This window comes from Ochotona princeps, chromosome 7, assembly GCF_030435755.1.
Source record: "Ochotona princeps isolate mOchPri1 chromosome 7, mOchPri1.hap1, whole genome shotgun sequence".
NCBI classification, from domain to species: Eukaryota; Metazoa; Chordata; class Mammalia; order Lagomorpha; family Ochotonidae; genus Ochotona; species Ochotona princeps.
Window position 1 is genome coordinate 84,054,071 of NC_080838.1, and position 14,569 is coordinate 84,068,639.

Genomic DNA, 14,569 nt, shown 5'->3' on the forward strand with positions numbered 1-14,569 from the left:
TGTGTATCATTATTTTCCATGTTAAATAAGAACAAGTATCTGGGCTTTAAGACAGAATGTTCCTAGGTACTAGAAACTACACATCTTCTCTGGTATTTAGTTAACTTGATTTTTCTTTTGAAAATCCATGTTAGGGAGAAATCAAGATGGCGGAATAGAGTAAGGACACGTTTATACAGACAGAAAAACATTTAATCAGGATGAAGCAGAGAGGACATATTTCAGGTTGTAGGAAAGGACAGAACAACAGCAGAGGGTACCTGGAGACTGACAGACACAGGAAAGCAGTGGACACAACGGTGTGGTGTTGCAGAGACTGATACTGCAGCACGGTGATCTGAACTCCACAGCAGCCGGAACTCTACCAGCAACCAGGTGGGAAGGGACTTTCACTGGGAGATTGGGTGGTGAACCCACACAAAGAACTGTCCGTTCTGCTGGTCCGTTTGATTTGACCAGGAGCAGAGGCAGAGCAGCAGATCCCAGATGGGCAGTGCGAGAACAGAGTGGATTCCACAGCCCAGTCAGCCCCCTAGAGCTGAATTGGGCGCCATTTTGCGTAAGCAGGAAAGGGTAAGGGAAGGGATTGAGCATACGCTGAGCTGGGAGTGAGCTCATTTCTGACTCAGTGAACTGCAAGGATGTGGCATTCTACAGGTTCCACCCGGGGCAGGTCTGGGATAGCCCTTGGATTTGATGGCCAGCAAATCAAGAACCTTAGTGGTTGTACATCAGGCGCCATTTTGGGCAATGTGGCAATAGCTTTGGGACTGCAGGGGACAATAGTGAACTGCGCAAGTGCTGATCTTGCGAGAACTTGCTGAGGTCCGTGATTGCACTGGTTCCGCAGGAAAATTATACCAACTGTGGCATCGTACCAGCCAAAATAGGTCCGTGTGGCACACAGACCTAACATCCAACAGGTTCCGAAAAGATCAGCACCACCAACAACCTAATTATATAGGACACCTGGCGTCTCTCTAATCCTGGGACCTGCTCCAACCAGAAGTGGGAGAAAGGTTGCAGGGACAACAGTGCAGCCTCAGCACGGTATCACAGGAGGTGGAGAGTGGTGAGCCAAGAGCTGGGGCTGTGGAGACCATGGTGGAAATCTAACATAAGAACCCAGACCTGGAACTTGCTGGAGGTTGTGGCACAATTGGCTGCACGCAAAAAGGTGTGTACCAACTGCAATAAGTAAAATTGCATTGTAGCCCTGTGGGTGACACAGCTTAGAAACCTGAGCGAAGGAGAAGGCTCTGCTAACCAGAAGTACAATGATCAAGAGCAAAAGAAGAGATAAAGGCACAATGAATATTACCGAAGACTCCCCGGCAAGGGAGCAAAACCCACTGCCAACCTCAGAATTAACTGAGGAAGACATTGAGAAAATGGGGCACACAGAATCCATAAGACTCATTTTAAAGATTCTGATCAACAATGAGAAGCTCATGCAAGAGTTCAAAGAATTTAAGGAAGCAATAAAGCAAATCAAGGCTGGTATATCAGAAATCAAGAACACAGTGGAGCAAATTGAGAGTACAGTGGAGAGTCTCCAAAACAGAATGAAGCAAGAAGAAGAAAGAATCTCAGAATTGGAAGATATTTCCTGTCATCAGGGGGAAGCAAACAAAAAGCTGGCAGCAGAGCTGGATCAGGCCCAAAAAAGTATTCAAGAATTGAAAGACACTATAAAGAGGCCAAATATAAGAGTTATGGGGGCCTGGTGGCGGGGCCTAGCGGCTAAAGTCCTCGCCTTGAAAGCCCCGGGATCCCATATGGGCGCCGGTTCTAATCCCAGCAGCTCCACTTCCCATCCAGCTCCCTGCTTGTGGCCTGGGAAAGCAGGAGAGGACGGCCCAATGCATTGGGACCCTGCACCCGCGTGGGAGACCTGGAAGAGGTTCCAGGTTCCCGGCTTCAGATCGGCGTGCTGGCCCATTGTGGCTCACTTGGGGAGTGAAACATCGATGGAACATCTTCCTCTCTGTCTCTCCTCCTCTGTGTATATCTGGCTGTAATAAAATGAATAATTCTTTAAAAAAAAAAAGTTATGGGAGTCCCAGAAGGTGCAGAAAGAGAAGCTGAGTTTGCAAATGTATTTAATGAAATAATAAAGGAAAATTTCCCTAATCTAGAGGAAGAATTGGGAAACAAGTTCCAGGAGGGGCACAGAACTCCCAACAGGCTTGATCAAAAACAATCTTCACCAAGACATATGATCTTCAAGTTGTCTTCAATTGAACATAAGGAAAAGATCCTGAAATGTGCACATGAAAAAAATCAATTGACATATAAAGGAAAGCCAATTAAGCTCACAGGCGATCTCTCACAGGAAACTCTACAGGCAAGAAGAGAATGGAGTGATATATTCCAGATTCTGAAAGAAAAAAAATGTCGGCCCAGGATAACATATACAGCAAAGCTTTCTTTTGTCTTTGAAAATGAAATAAAATTCTTCCACTGTAAAGAAAAGCTAAAGGAATTTGCCTCTTCCAAACCTGCCCTACAAGGGATACTTCAAGATGTTCTCTTCACAGAGGAATAGCACCTACCAAAACCAAAGGCAAACAGGAAGAACATCCCACTAAATTGACAACAGAAGACTAAACCAATGAACAACCCATTCCTAAAATGACAGGACCAAAGTACCACCCATACATATTAAACCCTGAATGTAAATGGCTTAAGCTCAATCAAACGTCATAGATTAGTACACTGGATTAAAAATCAAAACCCATCTTTTTATTGTCTGGAGGAGACACACTTCAACAAAGATCAGCAGAAACTATATCACATGGGTTTTGTTGTTTTCTGTCAGTTTCATCTCTTCAAAACACTTCCTTTTGATTAAATCATTCAATGACTCGTAGATCATGCAGTGACATCATTTTCTTCAAGAAGTTTCTTGATTTTCACTTCAGCTACACATTAGTCATTTAATAGCATGTTATTTAACTTCTTGGTGTTGTTAATTTTTTTTCTCCCAGATGTTGATTATGTTTTGTGGCTTTTCATTTAATGAGATGTGTAGTAGCTGTGTAATGGAGACCGTCATATCTAGTAACATATCATTTAGCTTCAGGCATTGTAAATTTCTATTTTTCTTTTCATTGTTGATTTTGTATTACGACTTTTTTTTAAGGGGATGTACAGTAATTGTGTAATGGACACTGTCATATCTAGTAACATGTCATTTAACTTCATGGCATTGTAAATTTCTACTTTTCTTCCTATTGTTGATTTTGAATAATGACTTTTCATTTAAGGGGATGTACAGTAGCTGTGAAATGGAGAAGACTAACAATCAGATGTGAGGATGTAGTGTTGTATGCATTTCTGCTTCCAGACAAAGGACTTACGATGAAACTGTTTACTATATCTTGACAATAGGATTCTGGACTCTCTGCCATTGTCTAGGCCCGCAATGATGGACATAAGACTGAGTATGGTGGGGGCAACGGAGCCCCCAGGTTAGCAGCAATGGGGGCCACCTCAGAGCTGGACTAAAGTCTGAGCTCCGCCCTGCTCCCATTAGTTGGGAGCAGGCAACTTAGATGAGTTCCATTCACCAAACCCGCAGCAGGGAGCCTGAGGGCAAGTCCTCTGTTCTGGGCAGCCAGTGCACCAAGTGGTGCCAGGCTCTGCCTGCTGGCTGCCCAGCAGCGGCGAGCTCAGAGATTTTTACATATGGAAAGCTATTTGGGGACACCCATCAATAGGCCCAACTTTGGTATAGGGGAGACAGGATTCCTTGCAGTGTCCAGGAACAGAGGCTTGAATCTCTAGGACAACACACCTACCGCCCACGTTGGATGGTAAATGGGATTGAAAATGGCGCGATCTAGAGCTCGGGGGTTCAAACCTCCGGCAACTGGGAAGTTGCCGGGGGGCCGCAGGATAGGGAGTCTTGCTCAGACCCTGACTCCAGCCACCAGGTGCCCAAGGCGAACTGTGCCCGGGCCTGCCAGGATAGAACACAGGTCAAGCTGAGTTGGGCCATTACACCTGCTACTCTGCTTGAATCAAGGATGTGAAGCCACAATGTCTAATGCTGAGGCTAGGACAAATGAGGGACTGCAACAAGCTGAGTCAGAGCAACCACTGGCTGGCATATGATGTACGGCTAGTAACAGGCCCAGTCTGGGAGCCAAGGGGATACGCTAACTGGGTTGAGGCTCCCTCCAAGGGGAACGTGTGCGGGAATGGGGGCTGTGTCCTAACCTAGAAATAGTTGTAGTCTCCCAAGGCACTAGTATGGGCTGGGATTGGATGCACCCGACTGTGCCGGACCCCAATACCATCTGGTGTCCTGGATAACCAGGGTAAACATGAGACTGGCTAGGCTTGGTCTTGACCGCCCACTGAGCCACTTGTGAACTGTACGTGGGTATAGACAAGCCACAGCTCGGCTGAAACATCCTATAACAAGAACCAGAATGGGGTAAAAGCCAGCCAGGTTAAGCCACTGTTCCTGCTAGGACAGGAGGTGAACTGAGAAGAGCTGGCTCAAAAACCCCCTGGTATGCGCATAACTTGGCAAAGGGAGAGGTTCAGAGTGCGGTGCCTGGGCAACTCCTCTGGCAAGATACAGACCCTCCAGGTTAGCGCAAGAAGCACAATAGGTAACAGCCCAGAATAGGCCATGGAAAATTTCCCACGGGCATACATTTGGCACGGGACAGGGGCAGACCAGGCTGAATCAGTGCATGTTGTCCACTGGCAAATCCAAACACCAGAACAGAGTGTGGGCTGGGCCGGGTTTGATTGCGACAAAACCAGCGTACAATGTGGAATGTCAGGGCGAGGTTACCGGTACTGGATTTGACTGCAGCGCCCAACCAGCACACGTGAGAACCAGGAGGGGCAGAGCTGGCATGGGAATTTAGGGGCTGGTCCCCTCACCGGACAGCTACTCCCACTGGAGAGTGTGGGCTGGTTTGGGGACAGACCACAGTAAGCAGGGCTACAACACCTGTGCGCAGCATGGGAACTAGACCAGGGAAAAGCCAGACTGAACAAATTATCCCCTACTGGTGCAAGCATAAATTAGAATGGATGAGGGTTGTAAGGACTTAGCCGCTACACCAGCTGGCAGAAGCTGGCTCTGGAGACTAATTCTGTTAAGTCAAATCGCGGAACCACCTGAAAAGTGCATAAACTGGGACAGTGAACGACCCAGGAGGGAAACAATGGGTTCCCCCCTCCTGGGTCACTGCTCCCGCGGGAGGACATGATAATTTGGAAGGGGGCTGGGGTGGCTAGAAAGAGAGGAACTCAACAACATCTGTGGGGGCTGGATGGCTGAGCTGGTTAGTTAAAACTAAGCTTTAAAACCCAGGGACAGGGCCCGGCAGCATGGCCTAGCGGCTAAAGTCCTCGCCTCAAAAGCCCTGGGATCCCATATGGGCACCGGTTCTAATCCCAGCAGCTCCACTTCCCATCCAGCTCCCTGCTTGTGGCCTGGGAAAGCAGGAGAGGACGGCCCAAAGCTTTGGGACCCTGCACCCGCGTGGGAGACCCGGAGAGGTTCCAGGTTCCCGGATTGGCGCGCACTGGCCCATTGCGGCGCACTTGGGGAGTGAAACATTGGACGGAAGATCTTCCTCTCTGTCTCTCCTCCTCTCTGTATATCCGGCTTTCCAATAATAATAAAATCTTTAAAAAAAAACAACCCAGGGACAAACACAAGAGCTAAATGGGATGTGGGACAGACTGGACTAGTCTGTTATACACATAGGCAAACGAGGATAGGGGGCGGACTTAGTGGGGGTTATTGTGGGTTGCCCCGACTAGGCTGCAGCCCTCACTGGTTGACGCAAATGCTGAGTACGTGCTAGGCAGAACCAACCTAGTTTGCAACACCCACTGGTTCCAGAGCAACTCCAGTCCGAAAACAAACCAGCCCAGGAATTGCACCTACAAGCTGATTGTGGCTATGACCAGTTGGACTCAGAACCCCAGCCATGAAAAGACAGAGGACAGAACGGGTCAATCAACCATCTAAGATATATGTTGGCAGCGAAAACTGGGCGAATGAAGACTCTATGATGGACAGTGTCAACCAGTGAACTCTGCAACGACCTGATCGAGCTGGGAGTGGCGAGACTGGCAGTGATTCATAACTAGAGAAATACTAAAACCACTAGGGGTTGATTGCAGCTAAATAGTCTCCCCAAGAAGCTGTTCAATCCATCTGGACAATGAGCAGCTGGACTATGTGCTTGGCATGTGTTTGCAAGCGAAGAATCTTGATTGAATTTGAACTATAATGCTGCAATGGGGTGGGGGTGTCCATCGTGAGGGAGGGGTATGGGTAGGGGTGGGGGGGAATCCCAGAGCCTATGAAACTGTCAAATAATGCAAAATAATTAATAAAAAAAAAAAGACTGAGTATGAAGAACTATATGTTAGTAATGATATAGAGGAACTGGGGGGAGGGAACTGGGGAGGGGATAAGTGAATATGAAACTGTATTATAAAATAAAAACAATAATAATAAAATGTATTTAAAAAAAGAGTGGAGGCAATAAAAGCAGGCCTCGAGAGAGGCCAGAGAGAGACATTTCCACCCAAAAAAAAAAAAAAAAAAGAAAACCCCTGTTCGGACTGATACAACCAGTAGATTCTTGCAGAATTTCACATGTCCAGAAAGTTGAGAGATAAAGTCACTTCTGAACATACTAGTTAACTCTTCGTGAGAACAGAATGCAACCGACCGCAAGGAACAGACCCGGGCAATGGCTGTCAGGACTGCACCCCGTACCACAGCTTATCCATGAAGATCTAGGTAAGATCAAGAGCAAAACTTGGCTGTCCTTAAATTTTGACCAAATCTTTTAGGTAAATATAGTCAAACCTCAAGACTTCTTCAATTATGAATACTAGAATCCAATTGTGATTATAAAGTAAAAATACTTCTCTTGCTCCTACTTTTGCTACAAATTACTAAATATAATTCATTATGCCATTTGCTGTAGAACTCTCATGGTTACAGTTAAATTACAGATAGCAACAAATCTGATTAAATGATACGCTTGATGCAAATAAGAAATCCAATGAGACCTGCTATAAATGAGCTTTTTACCTGAGGGAAAGGGCTAAGTTTTAATTTTCTTTCTCAAGAGCCTCACCAGTACGAATCTAGATTTTTTTAAAGGCTAATTTAGTATGCCTCATTGTAGCATAATCACATCATGGAAAAGCCCATGACTGAACAATAAAGCAGCATGCCGCAGTCCCTGACTCCCAGCAGGGAAGCACCTCTGCTTCGGGCCTGAAAGCAGGAAAGGCAGACAGAGGTACTCCGGAAACAGACTGCCCAGTAAGCGGGGAAATGCTGCAGATGGCAGGTCCTCCACTCCTCAAGAAATTTTATTACTTGAAAATATTATTAAATACACATTCTTAAATTAAAAGCGGGGAGGAAAATAATTATGAAAATCTGACAAACCTAGCATACAGACAAGCTGTCACACACTCAAGCAACAAGGCACCTGGAAATGGTTTGTCACATACTTTCACTGTATCCTCTGGACATGTTTTCCTTTTCCTCCGTAGACTTCTCCACCTTACAAGCATCTATCACATTTAGCTCACGCTCGCTCTGCACACCAGCAGCACAGGAGCTCAGCCTCCTGGAACTGACACCTTGCTTCTGCATGCTTGGAGGGTCAGTCGGCTGTCTGTCCATGGAGGTCAGCTTGCCGCCATGTCCTCCGGGACGTGCAGTGTCATCAGGGTGAGAGGAGCTGTCCCTGCGTGGGCACACGGGGTCCTGTCCCTGCTGCAGGCCTGCCTGGCTGTCACCTCCGGAGTTTTCTGGAGCAGCTGTCTCCTTGGAAGCCGGGAAATTTAAGGCTGTACTGTCTTCAAGTTCGTCTGTGGAGTTCTGACGACTGAAGCTAAGTTTCCCTACTAAACTGGTAAAGTCAGCTGCCCTGGGCTCTTCACCAATGCAGGAAAAGTCAGACATCCCTAAGATGCTTGCTCTCTCCCTCTTGGAAAGACTTGAGCCGTGGATCGGCACAGGCTGTGATGGCAGTGGAGACTCAGACAGAAGCCTCTCCGAGTCCCTTTCCTTGAGGTTACCAGGGGAAAAGTAATCCTCGTAGGAGGCCTCGGCGTCGTCCAGGGCCTCAGCGGTAGGGCTGGCCAAGAACCGCGGGCTGCTGCCCGAGCTACACAGCGGCAAGACTAATGTCCTCCTGGACCGTTTCTTTGGGTTATCACCTGGAGCCAGTGTTCTTTTTCTCTTTGTTGAGAAATTCCTAGGTCTTGAAGTCAGACAGCCGTGGGCTGCAGAAGGCACCAGCGACCCTATCTTTTTAGATATACCTTCAGCTTGCTTTCTGTCAGAGGTGGCTACATCACCGACAGGGTCTTCTGGCCCATCTATTTTTTTCTCTGAGTGATTATTCACAGGTTTTGGAGGACTTGTGTGACTCACGCAAGCAGAGGAGGCTAACTGAATGCTTTTTATTTCCAATTCAGGTGAATCAATGCATTTGTCATTTTTCACTTCATTTGTAGGTACTCCCAATATAGTCTTCTGATTTCCACATTCTGAGTTTCCAAAAATTTCATCAAAGGATGAGTGTAAATCCCCAGCAAAGGATTCACCTGGAAAATATTAATGAAGCGTTTAACTTTTAAAAAATGGTTTACATTATTATAAATTTAATTTTAAGTTCACCAATAAAATCACCCTTTTTAAACATAGCCCTTAGGAAGAGCAGTGAGCACAATCTGGTTCTTCTTTTATTTATGTGAAAGGCAGAATTAGAGACCTTGGGAGAGAAAGAGAGAGAGGAGGGGGGAGAGTGACAGAGAGAGAAGGAAGAAAGGGAGTGAGTGAGGGAGGAAAGAAGGAAGGGAAAACATGAAAGAGAAGGTGAGGGAAAGGGAAGAGGAAGGCAGGAAGGGAGAGAGAGAGAGGAAGATGTCTCTCCGACTTGCTGGTTCCCTCCTCAGGTAGCCACAATGGCACAGGCTCAGGATGGGCCAGGTCAAGGCAGAGCCCGGAGTTTCTTCTGGGTCGCCCCTGTGGGTCCAGGATCCCAAGCACATGGTCCATCCTCCACTGCACATCCCAGGCACTTTAGCAGGGAGCTGGATCAGAAGTGGACCTGCCATAAATCAAACTGACACACACATGGACACCCACCACTGCAGAACACAACTAAAATACCAACCCCTGGTCCTCGTTTCCACCTCAGCAAACTCCGAAGGCAGGATTTTTAACCAGGAAAGCTGGCTTGGGGGACAGGCTGGGAAGAGGGAGATAGCACTTTCTTCGAGAACGCACCTTTGGGAGACCAGAAATTGCCAAGTTCACTAACCACTGCCTAAGTCATACCATACCAGTGCACTGGTCCAGTCTCTGTCATTCCACCATCTCCAGCTCACTGTTTCACGCATCTGGGAGGCATGGCTGACGGCACACGGCTTTGGCCTGCCCCAGTCCCAACTGTGGTGAGCATCTGGGAGGCATGGCTGACGGCACACGGCTTTGGCCTGCCCCAGTCCCAACTGTGGTGAGCATCTGGGAGGCATGGCTGACGGCACACGGCTTTGGCCTGCCCCAGTCCCAACTGTGGTGAGCATCTGGGAGGTATGGCTGATGGCACACGGCTTTGGCCTGCCCCAGTCCCAACTGTGGTGAGCATCTGGGAGGCATGGCTGACGGCACACGGCTTTGGCCTGCCCCAGTCCCAACTGTGGTGAGCATCTGGGAGGCATGGCTGACGGCACACGGCTTTGGCCTGCCCCAGTCCCAACTGTGGTGAGCATCTGGGAGGCATGGCTGACGGCACACGGCTTTGGCCTGCCCCAGTCCCAACTGTGGTGAGCATCTGGGAGGTATGGCTGACGGCACACGGCTTTGGCCTGCCCCAGTCCCAACTGTGGTGAGCATCTGGGAGGTATGGCTGACGGCACACGGCTTTGGCCTGCCCCAGTCCCAACTGTGGTGAGCATCTGGGAGGCATGGCTGACGGCAAACGGCTTTGGCCTGCCCCAGTCCCAACTGTGGTGAGCATCTGGGAGGCATGGCTGATGGCACACGGCTTTGGCCTGCCCCAGTCCCAACTGTGGTGAGCATCTGGGAGGTATGGCTGACGGCACACGGCTTTGGCCTGCCCCAGTCCCAACTGTGGTGAGCATCTGGGAGGTATGGCTGACGGCACACGGCTTTGGCCTGCCCCAGTCCCAACTGTGGTGAGCATCTGGGAGGTATGGCTGACGGCACACGGCTTTGGCCTGCCCCAGTCCCAACTGTGGTGAGCATCTGGGAGGTATGGCTGACGGCACACGGCTTTGGCCTGCCCCAGTCCCAACTGTGGTGAGCATTTGGGGAGCAACCAGCACACAGATCTCAACTATCTAAGTAAACCAGTGGATGGAAGTCTCTCTCCCCAGTTCTTACAAAACAAATCTTAGCAAAAAAAAAAAGATTAGGTTAGCTATCAGAACTTTACTCTAATTTCAGGAAACAAGCGTATCCAACATAAATAGAAGGACTAAAAGTATTTAAATTACTTAAGGCAAATAGACAAATAATTGCAACACAAAAGCAACAAAAAAGAATGGATTGCCAAGAAGCTATGATGTTGTCCTCCATTGTTTCACGCCGTTCCTGCCGTGGAACGCGCTTACTAAGACAGGTCGTCAGGGATCACAACTGCTCAGGACCTACGGTGGGTCAGGCAACAAAACCTGCTGCAGTCAAAGCAAAGCAAAGAATGTGGGAATTATTCTAACTCAAGCAAGGGCTCAAGACCAAACTTCATTTCTCACTGACGTTCTTTCTGCTCCTAATTAGAAGTCCTCTACTTGTTTCCTGAATTATTGATAACTTCTCTATACTCCACTGACCCCACTCAACAACACGTTCTTTATGTTTATTGCACACTGTGTGAAACCATTTTTCCTTAGCTCTGCCTCTTCTCCAAGGGGAATCTACGACTGGTGTACCGCCCAGCAGAAGCCAGGCCCCAGGGAGGCAGGCCCAGGGCAGGGCAGGGACACAGCCAGCCCAGCCATCCCTTGCTCCCTCTTAGACCACATCAGCACACAGCTGCACTCACAGCTGAGGCTCAAACCCAGCCACCGTGACGGGGATGCGCGTGCTCCAAGAGGGGTCTTAATAACTGTATGAGCTCCAGTTTCATCCCCGAAACATTAGAACCCTAAATAAGAGAACCACACAAGATCAGAGAAAACAGCGAGTTTTACCTGTAAGCGAAGTACTCTGCAAGTCGCTCAGCGGCACGTCACACACTGAGCGACCCGGCTTCTCATCAGACTGCTCAAACCTCTGGGAAGCTAAAAACAGAATCACATTTCATTCCATCAAACTTCAATATTTTCAACAGATGAAGGTATACAACCTTATAACAAACACAGGTGAGGTGTAAAAGAAAGTGTTCTAAAAAATTTTAAAGAGAACATAAACTGGTATGGGCCGGGGGCAACAACTCGGGGACTAAATCCCCGCCTTACAAGCGCTGGGATCCCAGAGGGTGCTGGTTTATTGTCCCAGCTGCTCCACTGCCCATCCAGCTCCCTGTTCGTGACCTGAGAAGACAGTGCAGGGTGGCCCAACACCTCACGAGTGTCCTACACTTAGGAGACATTGAAGAAGCTCCTGGCTTTGGATCAGCTCAGCTCCAGCAACTGCGGCCACCTGGGAGTGAACCAGCGGTTGGAGAATATTTCTCTCTGTCTCTCCCTCTCTCTGTAAATCTGCTTATCCAATACAAATAATAAATTTTAAAACATAAACAAATGCATTGCTTGATTGTTCTACCTGAACAGCTTCACAATACAGACTATAGACGATTACCTACTTTAAAGCAATTTCCTACCCAAAAATCTGATTAATTTTTAAAAAGGAAAAATATCCAAAGATGCTAGAAATAACAAAGGAGCTGCAACCAGTAGGAATTTAAACCTGGAAAACACCGTACAATCAATATATGCTTTGCAGTGTGAATCTTCTAGAAGAAAGCACTAACAATGGCTGCCATAAAACTTTAACAAAGGCTAGCGCACGGCCCTTAGACTCGGAGACATTAACTAACATCTAGATGACAACAATTTTTCTTCACCAAAGTTAATCCATGACTATAACCACTCACAAGTAGGGGAAAGGTTTTCTCTCTTCTCTTTCATTGCCTGGAGCCTCTTCTCCATCGCAGAGTGGTGACTGTAGCTATGAACGGTCGAACTGTACGTGAGCACACCATTAGGTTCAAACAAAAGAACAGGGATATTATCTGAAAACAAACAGATTGAATTTTGAGCTCAAAAACGCTCATGACTTCCTTCAAGAAATCTTCCCTGCACTTGTAGTGTCCTCTTTTTAACATCAGTCCCTCGCCCTCTGGAACATTCTACCACCAGCTTAGTGGCCAGCAACGTAACTGCTAAGGGCCATCGGTTAAGCCACCACTTGGAAACCATGCCATCCCATGCTGGGGTGCTGGGTCATGTCCTGGCCGCTCTGCAAGTGGACGGGCCACTGCCACTCTCGTGTGAGACCCGGACAGAGTTCTGCGCTCCGGCCTTCCCCTAAGCCAGCCATTTGGGGAGCGAACCAGCTTACATAAGATCTTTTTGTCCTCCTCTCTGCTTTGCAAATAAATACATTAATTTTTTTTTAAGATGAGCATAATAAAACAGAGGAGTTCAATAACTTATCTGTAATCAAACTACACTGCCAAATTGCAGAGCAAGAATGTGATCTGACTGCTAAAAGCGATTTTGCTTAGTTTCAGCTTGTCTATGTGCGAAGCAAGGATTATGACTGTTGTCTGTGCCAAAAAAATATGGATTTTTGTCGTATGTGGATACATACTTGTACATTTTTCTAGAACTTAACTGCATATGCTCAAAGTTTAGCATTTTGGCAATAACCATCCAGTCCCATCTCCTCAGTAACTTTCAGAACACTCGTTGTAGTCTACTAATCCACAGGTACACATCAATGCAGTCATTAATGTCTTACATTTATGATTTCTAAAAGGCAATTTCTGGGACTAGCATGCAGGTGCAGCTAGCTTACTCCTCTACACTACGGCAGCAGTATCCCACGTGGGCACCACTTCGTGTCCCAGCTCTCTGCTTGGGACCTGGAAAGGCTGCGGAAGACGGCCCGGGGTCCGAGGGACCCTGCATCCGCAGAGGCCTGAAAAGGGCTTCTGGCTCCCAGCTTCAGATCAGCTCAGCTTTGATTCATCTGGGGAATGAATCAGAGGAAGAAAGACCCCTCTCTCCTTCTAAGACCTGCTTTTCAAATTATAATAAAATAGAAACTTGAAGAGCAATTTCTACTAATCTAAAAAGGAGATTTTTGTATTTATTTCTTCCCTCTTGTTCAATTATTTTCAAACATACTATCTGGTATAAGTAACAAGGCCAAAAGTTGCAGGGGAAGGTATAGCATTGACTTGAGGCCAGGCAAAGTGTCGCATCACACAGGTTCCAGGACATCAGCCACGGCCAGCAAGGCATTTTGTCCTCAACCGTCGTCTTTGGGAGGACACCGGGGAACTGTAGAGCAGGATGGGGGCATCTGTCGGACCCAGGCAGGACGGACAGGGCAGCTCTGACCCAGGCAGGACGGGCAGGGCAGCTCTGACCCACGGAGGACGGGCAGGGCAACTCTGACCCAGGGAGGACGGACAGGGCAGCTCTGACCCACGGAGGACGGGCAGGGCAGCTCTGACCCAGGCAGGACGGACAGGGCAGCTCTGACCCAGGCAGGACGGACAGGGCAGCTCTGACCCAGGCAGGACGGACAGGGCAGCTCTGACCCAGGCAGGACGGGCAGGGCAGCTCTGTGAAGGCTGAATGTCTGATCCCTTCTGTCATGCTGTAGAGGCTTCAACAAAGCTTGATTGTTTGACCTGAACAGCGTCGCAATACAGACTGCAGAATCTGACACAGTAATACAGATGAAAAAAAGCGTTGAACGAACGCGTCCTGTGTTTGCATCACGCACGATCGAGTCGGCTTCTGGGCCATGCACATTTTGTGCTCCTTTCTCGGGCCTCAAACTCGTGCAGACGTTGTCAGAGACCCACACCTGCCCACCACGGCCAACAGGAAACGCGGCCAAACGCATGGACACACACAGGTTTCTACAGTGCCGTGGCTGACCTTGAGTAGTTTTCTGCCTCTGTAGCTCTTGAGCCATTCTGTCAAATTTCTTTTGAAGTCTTTTATCATTATCTGGTGTTCTGGGAAGAAAATCCTTGGGCTGCATGCATTTACGCTGTACAAAAAATACAAAAGTACTGTAAGTGTTTAACGGGGGAAGGAATCTTCCCCAAATACTTCTGATCTTTCATAACACCAATTAAACTTACTGAAAGTTTCTTTCTTGCATTGTCAATTGCAGCATTTCTTTTCGTACAATTATTTTTTTTAAAAAAGAATGTAATTTAAAAGACCAAATAAAAGATTCTATATTATGCTGTTTCTCAGACACTTTCAGGATCTCAACATTCCTGATTTCACGAGAATTCTTACCAGAAGTAAAATCTCTTACGTTTTACTACTGTCA

General features: G+C 47.7%; 1 protein-coding gene across 1 annotated transcript in view; it reads right to left on the reverse strand.

Moving 5' to 3' along the window:
* The window catches only part of MCPH1 (microcephalin 1), a 190,547-nt gene that overhangs the window by 150,586 nt on the left and 25,392 nt on the right, over nucleotides 1-14,569 (reverse strand). The window contains exons 5-8 of the mRNA XM_058666665.1: nucleotides 14,164-14,278; nucleotides 12,141-12,278; nucleotides 11,236-11,325; nucleotides 7,519-8,622 (exon numbers count right to left, since the gene is read on the reverse strand). Of these exons, the coding sequence (XP_058522648.1) occupies nucleotides 7,519-8,622; nucleotides 11,236-11,325; nucleotides 12,141-12,278; nucleotides 14,164-14,278 (1,447 nt within the window). The remainder of the gene's footprint in view (nucleotides 1-7,518; nucleotides 8,623-11,235; nucleotides 11,326-12,140; nucleotides 12,279-14,163; nucleotides 14,279-14,569) is intronic.